Source organism: Panthera onca, chromosome Y (genome assembly GCF_046562875.1).
Source record: "Panthera onca isolate mPanOnc1 chromosome Y, mPanOnc1 haplotype 2, whole genome shotgun sequence".
In the NCBI taxonomy this organism is placed as follows: Eukaryota; Metazoa; Chordata; class Mammalia; order Carnivora; family Felidae; genus Panthera; species Panthera onca.
In genome coordinates, this window is record NC_138358.1 from 29,568,188 (window position 1) to 29,577,347 (window position 9,160).

Genomic DNA, 9,160 nt, shown 5'->3' on the forward strand with positions numbered 1-9,160 from the left:
GCCGCTTCCGTCCACAAAAAGCATCAGAAGTCGTGTCTAGGGAGCTGGTGGTTCACGCGGCGGTTTAACAGGTCGAGAGGCCTGCTGGCCACCTGTGTCCCCAAGCGACCTATTTCCCGCTCGAGTCTGCTGGGTATTTCGCTAATTTCTCTCGTCGTCAGGCCATCGTATGATGATTATAAAAACATACACGGACACCTTCATTGATTTATTTACTTATCTTGAATGTTTATTTTTGGGGGAGAGAGAGAGAGAGAGAGAGAGAGAGAGAGCGCGCGCCAGCCAGCAGGGGAGGGGCAGAGATAGAGAGCATCCCAAGCAGGCCCCGCAGTGAGCCCCACGCGGGACTCGAACTCACCAGCCTGAGACCATGACCTGAACCCAAGTCCGAGGCTGAAAGGACTGAGCCCCCCAGGCGCTGATGGGAGTCATTTCGCTCACACTTTCCGCCTACAAGCCACTGTATGTAACTCATAAAAATGCACAATTACACGCAAATTAGTTTCCCCTGTGTACAAATGTGTTTTATATAAATAAGATACATTTTGTGTGTTTTATAGAATTCTGTAGCTACGCATACTTATTATGTATATACTACATGTTGTGGATTATAATTCTAGATTTCCACACAGACATTAATTGTTTTTTCTCTAATTTTCTTAAATTTTGTATTTATTTTTGAGAGAGACACACACACACACAGAGTGTGATTGAGGGAGGAGGAGACACAGAATCTGAAGCGGGCTCCAGACTCTGAGCTGTCAGCGCGGAGCCTGATGCAAGGGTTGAACTCAGGAACCATGAGATCTTGACTTGAGCCGAAGTCGGATGCTGAACTGAGCCCCCCAGACTATCCCAATGTTTTTTTTTTTTTTTTTTTTAATCAGAAGTCGTGTGTCTGTGGGAGGCTGGGATGGAAAAAGGAATGAAAGGCTGATCCGAGGGGAGGGGCGGTGCCGTCCGGTGGGTCCCCCGTCTCCTGCCTCCTCCCCACCCTCCTCCATGTAAGAACACAGGTGAAGGGCTCCAGCCTCCTTCATGCCCCAGTGCCGCTGTCTGTGGGACGACCTGACCCGCAGTAAAACAGCACTGCTCCTGCCCTGGGTCCCTTCCCCCACCCCCCACCCCTGGCTGGTGCTCAGCAGCCTGGAGGGACACACCCGCCTCGTGCCAGCCCCAGCCGGGCAGAGCCGCGTGACGCTGACCCGGTCACCTTGGTCCGCCCGTCTGCCTCCCCGCCCCCCCCCCCCCATCCTGGAGGGGCCAGGCCCTGCGGGGGCGCGTTTTATGTGTCAGCCTGGCCGCACAGCCCTGGCAAGGACACCGCGTTTGTTCCCAGCGACCTCGACCAGCCACGTGCCTGGGCCGCCGCGCAGAGCTCAGCCCGCCCGGAGTTTGCACACCCACAAGTGTGCCCGTAAACCAAGGACCCGGGCGGAAAGCAACCGCTCACCCTCCCGCGTCTGCGGGAACTTCTTGAGGCAAAACATCCCCAAAATAGGAAGAGAACGTGTGACCTCCGTACTATACGTCCTGAGCTTTCTTTTACTAGGAATATTGTGACAAAACGGGCTGCCTGGGTGGTCCGGCAGTCACGCGTGTGACTCTTGACTTTGGCTCAGGTCACAATCTCACGGTCCGTGGGTTGGAGCCCCACACGGGGCTCTGAGCTGACATCATGGGGCCTGCTTGGGATGCTCTCTCTCCGTCTGTGTCTCTGCCCCTCCCCTGCTTGCACTCTGTCTCTCTCAAAACAAAATACATAACTTTAAAACGAGGAATTTTGGGCAAAAGGTATGTTTAGAGGAGTCAGACAAAGAACGGATAGTGTGTGGGCACAGAGTGCAAAGGAGTTTCAAGGATCTGTGGTCTTGACGAATGGAGGAGGTTGGAGTTCTGTGGCTGACCTGAGCCCCACCCTCCAGGTGAGATTCATTGACTCATTTTTGAGAGACAGACAGAGCACGAGCAGGGGAGGGGCAGACAGAGAGAGAGGGAGACAGAGAATCCGAAGCAGCCTCCAGGCTCCGAGCTGTCCACACAGAGCCGGACGTGGGGCTCGAACCCACGAACCGTGAGATCGTGACCTCAGCCAAAGTCAGACACATACTCCGTTGAGCCACCCAGGCACTCCACGCATGGTCTCTTAAAATGCATTTTCATTAAAATCTTTTTTTTTAATCAATAGGCCCATTTCTCAGATGCTCTGGGGAAGCAGATTTAAGCATCGACTACCCAGCAAAGGCTGGCCTCCAGCTCCTTCCAACCGCTGGCTTAATTCTTAGCCATGGGGACCTTTCTGAGCCTGCCCACAGGAGGCGGGAAACGTGAGCCTCTGCGGGACCCGGCCCACCCTGCGTCCCCCCACCAGCGCCTTTCGGGCATCCTCTCCCCCTTGCCCGTCTCAGGGGGGCAGTCTCCCCAGACCGGCTGTCCCCAGGTACACGGGGTTCTGGGCTTCTGGTGTTGGAGACGCCGCTGCCCTCTTGCGTGGCACCCACGCACACCCCCCCCCGCCCCCCCAACCACAGAGACACAAAGGGCACACAGTGGAGTGCCTGAGTCGACCCGCCGCGGAAAAACGTGTTCTGGACAGCGATTAGCGATGAGGGAAAGAGACTGTGTGTCTTCCTTCGTCCCAGAAGCATTCTCCAGGGACCATGGGGCTCCAGGGACCATGGGGCTCAGTGCGGCCCGCTGGGGTGGTCACTGGGAATCCAAGCGCAGCGCAGGAGCGGGGGGGGAAGGGGAGCGGACCGGAGGGTAACCGCCCCCACCTGCTTAGGACGCTGGCTGCACAGAAGCACTTCATGCCAGGTCCTGGGCCTGGAGTCCCAGTGTCATCCGGGGTGAGCAGCTGAGAGGCCCTGGAGGTCCCTCCCCCCACCCTCCCCTGCCGGGCGGTGATCATCACTGCCAGGGTCCCTTCCAGCCCAGACGGGCTGATGCTGTTCTCACCTGGGAGCGCCCAGCTCCAGCCCCCTGAGCTAACTGCCTGGTCCCCGGCGAGCATCCCCACCACCTCCCGCTGCAGAGCCCCTTGGCTGCTCCTGGTGGCCGTGGGGCCGTCCGGGGACATTCTCCACTTCCTGTCCCTGCGAAGCCTCGAGAATGTGCCAGAACCTCCAAGCCCCCCCCCCCTCCCCCCACAGCCATGCTCAGGGGCCCAGACCCTGTCACCGTTTAAGCTACTTCTGAGTGCCCCCCCCCACGCCCTCCCCTCCCCTCCCCCCCCCCCCCCCCCCCCCCCCGCAACAGGGTCAGCGTCTGCATTGCCGGCCAGCCTCAGGCGCCCTGAGCAGGACCGGCCTGTCCTGGAGGTCAGCACAGAGCAGAGGCGGGCGTTGGCAAGGACACGGCGCACTGGTGCCCGGGGCTTTCCCGGGCGCTTTGCGGGCACTGATCCATCCGGTGCCAGAGGTTTTCACCTGCTACTGGGGACACGGGAAACCACAGTGTGGCAAGCACAGAGAAAAGGGGAAGGAAGCAGAGGGCAGAAAGGAAAACAAACAGGAAGACAGTCCTGGGGTGAGGATTGCTCCCAGGATCTGTTCTCGAGCTTCCAGTTTACAGCACGTAAAACTGAGCCAATGTTGCGTTTCCTAGTCGGGACGTTTGCTTGCGAGTCAGTAAAAAGCTCACCACGTCTTAAGCCGTCTGGGCTGGTGAGCCTCCCCGCAGGGATGTGCTGCTGGGGGCGCAGGGGGGTGGCGGGTCACGCGGGCGCGTGTGTGCCACGTGTGCGGCTGGGGGAGCAAGGGCCCCCTGCGGGGAGGGCCACCAAGGGCACGGACGGGTCCTCCAGGGGGACTGGGCGCCCGCAGAGGCTGGACGGTCTGGGGTCTCGGGCAGGGGGGCGCGCCAGCCTGGGGGGTGTTCCGGTTAAGGACGGGCGGGGGCAGCCAGCGGTGCAGCCCGAAGAGCCTCAGGGTGAGCGTGGGGGTGGTGACCGGACCTCGGGCGTCGGCAGCGAGGGGTCGCGGCTCAGACAGGGCTTTGGGGGGGCAGCCTAAGGGCCGCGGCGGAGCACCGGTCAGCGGGACGAGGCAGGAGGTCGGGGTCAGGGCCCGAGGTCTTCGGGGCGAGCGCTGGGGTCGAGACCTGACCTCGGAGGTCAGCAGGGAGAGCCCAGGGTCGCGGCTGGCGCTCGGGCGTCTTCGGCACGAGCGTGCAGGTCACAGCCGGGCATCGGAGGTCGCCGGGACGAGCGCCTCGCAGCGTCTGGGAGGAGCCCGAGCGCGGGAACCCAGCGCCCCCCAGCCGTCTCCCTCCGCCGCGCGCTGCTGCCCCCGCGTGACCTTGACAAGGTCACGGGGCCGGCCGAGCCAACCCCCCGCCTCCACCCGGCCCGTACGGCGCATGGGCGGGGCCCGGCTCCCGCCAGGCCCCGGGGCGAGGCGCGCGGCCGGCAGCAGCGGCGCGACCAATGGGCGCGGCGCTCGGGGCCGCGGGGCGGGGCGCAGAGCGGCTCCCGGCAGGCCGCGGGGGCGCGGCGCGCGGGGAGGGGCGGGGCGCCGGCGCGCGGCGCAGCCAATGGTGGCGGCGGGCGGGGGCGCGGGGCGGGGCGTCGTCCCCTTAGCGGCTGCGCGCTGGCCGCCCCGTCTTTTCGGTCCCGGCGGCGGCAGGGCTGAGCCAGCGGCGCCCACCCTCCGGCTCTCCGCGCCCGCAGCCCGCACTCCTCCCGCCGTGCCGCCCGCCCCGCCACCATGACGGAACAGGCCATCTCTTTCGCCAAGGACTTCCTGGCCGGAGGCATCGCCGCCGCCATCTCCAAGACGGCGGTGGCCCCGATCGAGCGGGTTAAGCTGCTGCTGCAGGTGTGTGTGTGTGTGTGTGTGTGTGTGTGTGTGTGTGTGTGCGCGCGCGCGCGCGCGCGCGCGGGGACGGAGGCGGGCGGGGGGGGGGGGGGTCGGCGTGCGCCCGGTGGCGGGCCCGGGGTCCGGGAGCGGGGAGGCGGCATCAGGCCCGGCGGGCCGCGTGCAGCGGAGCCTGCAGTCGGGCGGGCGCCGGAAGTGCGAGGCCGCGCCGCTTTGTCCGCGCGCCGCCGGGTTCCGGGGCCGGGCCGGGCGCGCGGGGTCACGTGGGCGCTGCTGCAGGCGTGGGGGCGGGTCCGCGGGCGCGCAGGCGCGGTCCGCGCCGGGAGGGCAGTGGCGCGCGTGCGCCCGGGGGCTGGGGGTTGGGGGTTGGGGGCGGGTGACGGAAGAGTCGTTCCCGTGGAGCGGCTTCTGCCGCCGGGAGCGGGAGTGGGGGCGGCCCGGCGCCGCTCGGGGGCGCGCCTGTCCTGGGGCCCTGTTGCCAGCGCGCGCCCGCCCGCCCGCCCTGCAGGTGCAGCACGCCAGCAAGCAGATCGCCGCCGACAAGCAGTACAAGGGCATCGTGGACTGCATCGTGCGCATCCCCAAGGAGCAGGGCGTCCTGTCCTTCTGGAGGGGCAACCTGGCCAACGTCATCCGCTACTTCCCCACGCAAGCGCTCAACTTCGCCTTCAAGGATAAGTACAAGCAGATCTTCCTGGGGGGCGTGGACAAGCACACGCAGTTCTGGAGGTACTTCGCCGGCAACCTGGCGTCGGGCGGGGCGGCCGGAGCCACGTCGCTGTGCTTCGTGTACCCGCTGGATTTCGCCAGGACCCGTCTGGCCGCCGACGTGGGCAAGTCGGGCACCGAGCGGGAGTTCAAGGGCCTGGGAGACTGCCTGGTCAAGATCACCAAGTCTGACGGCATCCGCGGCCTGTACCAGGGCTTCAACGTGTCGGTGCAGGGCATCATCATCTACCGGGCGGCCTACTTCGGCGTGTATGACACGGCCAAGGGTAAGCGCGTGGGCCCGGCCGGCGAGGGATCGGGGTGGTTCAGACGCAGAGGTCCGCTGAGTGCCCAGTGTGCTTCAGATGGGGGGGGGGGGGGCGGGGGGAGGGGCGAGGGACCAGGGGGGTTTCACAGTTGTTGATGTTCCGCTGGCTTCTTGGGTGTGTAGAGGGTGGTTCTGCCCGTGTGTTCTTATGTGACCTTTCTGTGCGTTGAGATTTCACGTTTTTAAAAATTTTTTAAAGTTTACTTACTTATTTGGGGAGGGACAGACAGGATGTCAGGCAGGTTCCGCGCTGTGAGCACAGAGCCCAGCACCCTGGGTTCGAACCCCCAGACCCTGAGATCATGATCTGAGCCGAATTCAAGACACGTAATTGACTGAGCCAGCAAGGTCGTCCCTCACTTTTTTCTTACAAGGATGTCCGTCCTGCTGCTTAGGGCCCAGCCGGCTTTGATGGCCTTACTTTCACTTTTTAACTTTTTTTTTTTTTTTTTTTTTTTTTTTTTTTTTAAGACGCTCTGCCTCAGTACAGCTCGATTTCTACCTGCTAGGTATTGGGGCTCCTCTGTGAGTTTCAGGGGCTCACAGATCACACCCTGAAAGCAAGCTGAGAGCAGCTGTCATCAAGGTTTGGGGGTCTTTGCAACAGAGCAGCCTCGCGTTGGGGCGCCTGGAGGGCTCAGTCGGTTGAGCGTCTGACTTCAGCTCAGGTCGTGATGTCACGGTTTGTGGGTTCAGGGCCTGCGTCCCCACTCGGGTTGTCTCAAAAATAAAGGTCCAAAAAAAGGATAGCCTCGTGCTGTCTGGCATGATCACTTCCAAGGTTCGTCCGGCCCTTGCTGTAGAGGGAAGTCACTCTCAGGCACTAATCATGGGTCTCTGGCACACTGTACCGTGGCCTGCACGTGGCTTCAGCACGCCCACCCCCCTCCCCGTCCAGGCTCTGTGGCCGAGCCCGTCTGATACCTGGTCTCCGTGACCCGTTGCTGGGAACCCCTCGAGGGGGCAGGGTGGGCAGCACTAGGCCTAACGTCGGCTGCTGACCCCGCAGGCATGCTCCCGGACCCCAAGAACACCCACATCGTGGTGAGCTGGATGATCGCGCAGACGGTGACGGCCGTGGCGGGCGTGGTCTCCTACCCCTTCGACACCGTGCGGAGGCGCATGATGATGCAGTCGGGGCGCAAAGGAGGTATCGTGTGTCCGTTCTGGTGGCCGGACCACAAAGTCCGAGAAACCCTTCCTGGCGGGAAGGGCGTCCTGGTCGCAGCCTTTAAGGGGCTCGCGTTCCTCACGTGAGCCGCTTCCCGCACCGCTTGGGGCAGCGTCCGGTTCCAAAGTGTGCCGGCTTCGCGGGCACGGGAGGCCGTGCTGAAGGGCGCTACTCTTGTCCCGCCAGCCCTTGACCCCCCGGGTACCTGCTCGCTCCCTGGTCTCCCGAGTGGCCAAGGGCCTCGCATGGTTCCCGAGGTGGGGGTGGGGCCTGAGTTCCGCATTCCTCCTCGACCACGACAGTGGGCCGGCAGGGCTGTGAGCTGGGGCCACGGGTGTGCGCTGCCTCCCTTTTCTCCCTGACGAGGAACCACGTCTCCCGGGTCGCGGCAGCTGGTTTCGCTGCCTGCCACGTGCCTTTCGTGGTTCCCGTAACGTCGTCTTCACAGTAACCTCCCAGTAAGTGTCGTCTCTCTCTTACAGCCGACATCATGTACAAGGGGACCCTCGACTGCTGGCGGAAGATCTTCAAAGACGAAGGGGGCAAAGCCTTCTTCAAGGGTGCGTGGTCCAACGTCCTGCGGGGCATGGGGGGCGCCTTTGTGCTCGTGCTGTACGACGAGCTGAAGAAAGTCCTCTAGGCTCCCCTCCCCCGGACGCAGGCACCGAGGGAATTCTGTAGAATACTTGTAACTGTTACGGACCAGTGATCTTCGAGAAATTCCAGGGTCCCGGCCCCGGCCAGATCGCCTCTAGAGGCCTGGGGCAGGTTCTAAAGGGGCTCATTGTGATCGACCATTGGCACCAGATTCCATGTATTGGTTGGGGGGGAGGGGAAGGAGGACGTCTGTCTTCACGAGTCCGCAGGCAGGCAGGCAGGCAGGCAGCTCGGCCACAGACCTTAGAGTCCAGGTGCTTGTGGGACCTTAGTTGTGTTTAAGTATTTATTTAAAAAAGAATCATGTCTCCATTTGTACTTAAGCACTATTCTCTTTTGCACAGCCGAATATTTGCAATTATGTTTCGTGTCGGGCATTCTGCAAAACCATAAAAAACGGGACAGAGAGAGAGACTCTGGTGGTTTGTTTTCAGCTGAGCGTGCCGGGAGAGGGGGGGTTCCTCCGGCAGCCCAGGCAGCGGCAGGGGTTGAAAACAGTATCCCCCCTCCTCGCTCCCCCTCAAGTGCTGTGCTGTAGCAACTTGTGCTAAGAAAACCCCAGCCCAGAAAGGGCCTCCAGGAACCGCGTCCCATGGCCCACGTTAGCCCTGGCTCCTGCGGGGACCCACATGTCTCGGCACCAGACCTCGGGGGCAGGTCCTGTGCGCCTGTTGCCCCAGTGCACCGGTCAGTGTGGGAGACGCCCTGCAGGCTGAATGTTCGGTCCTGGCGTTGCGTCCGCCTGTCACGAGGGCCACCCGGGGTACGCAGGCCAACCTGATGTGAAGCACCGCTCCTGGGCTGTGGGGTCCTGGCCGTGGGAGGCGGGGCTCCTCAATTTGAAGACGTTGGTAAATGCAACCGTCCTTTCTGCCGCAATTACGGGTCCCGTTAGACACGAGGGAATTTGGGTCGCGAGGCAAGTTAAAAAGAGGCCGGGATCTGTGCGGCCTCCTTGGGGACCTCGCGCTCCTGACCTACTTGACCCGTGGTGCTCTGGCCGGGGGGACCTGGGTCTTGGGTGCGGGCTCCCGTCTGGATCCGTGTTCGGGATTCGGAACTGCCTGTTCGCTCTTTCGCTGAGACCAACCCTCCCTCTTGGCCGCGACACCTTTTTATGTTTAAGTGACACGTCGCCAAGTAGCCACCTGACAGGCCGGTGGCCTCGGGGCGTTCGGGAAACCGTGCTTTGGCTACGGGGTGGGGGTGTGGCGCTCCCGAGGGGCCCCTGACGCCGCCCTGCCCTGCGCGTCTCGGCGTGCGTGGCCACGCCCTCCATCCCTGCGTCTCCCCCACGCACCGGCCACACGGTAGTGACCCCCTTGTGCCCGGATGCCCTGTGCCTTGACTGGGGTGGTCGTGGAGCCTGGTTACAGAGAACCAGGAGCGTGGAGCCTGGTTACAGAGAAGCCGGCATGGCCGCTGAGCGGGGGCGGGGGTGTGGGCGAGGCCCGCTTCAGGAGGCCGGAGCGACCCGGA

At 63.1% G+C, this 9,160-nt stretch overlaps 1 protein-coding gene across 1 annotated transcript; it reads left to right on the forward strand.

The window, feature by feature from the left end:
* Positions 1-4,585: 4,585 nt before the first annotated feature.
* Positions 4,586-8,089, forward strand: SLC25A6 (solute carrier family 25 member 6). The gene is made up of 4 exons (XM_081794554.1): positions 4,586-4,817; positions 5,326-5,812; positions 6,863-7,003; positions 7,507-8,089. The coding sequence occupies exons 1-4, from the start codon at positions 4,707-4,709 to the stop codon at positions 7,662-7,664; spliced, it is 897 nt and encodes a 298-aa protein (XP_081650680.1). The 5' UTR covers positions 4,586-4,706; the 3' UTR covers positions 7,665-8,089.
* Positions 8,090-9,160: the final 1,071 nt, after the last annotated feature.

What these genes read in the sequence shown, in the direction of transcription:
- SLC25A6 (XM_081794554.1), top strand. Translation starts at nt 4,707, where the DNA reads ATGACGGAACAGGCCATCTCTTTCGCCAAGGACTTCCTGGCCGGAGGC. An exon ending in CGTGTATGACACGGCCAAGG is followed by an intron (nt 5,813 to 6,862) that starts GTAAGCGCGTGG and finishes CTGACCCCGCAG; the next exon opens with GCATGCTCCCGGACCCCAAG. An exon ending in GCAGTCGGGGCGCAAAGGAG is followed by an intron (nt 7,004 to 7,506) that starts GTATCGTGTGTC and finishes TCTCTCTTACAG; the next exon opens with CCGACATCATGTACAAGGGG.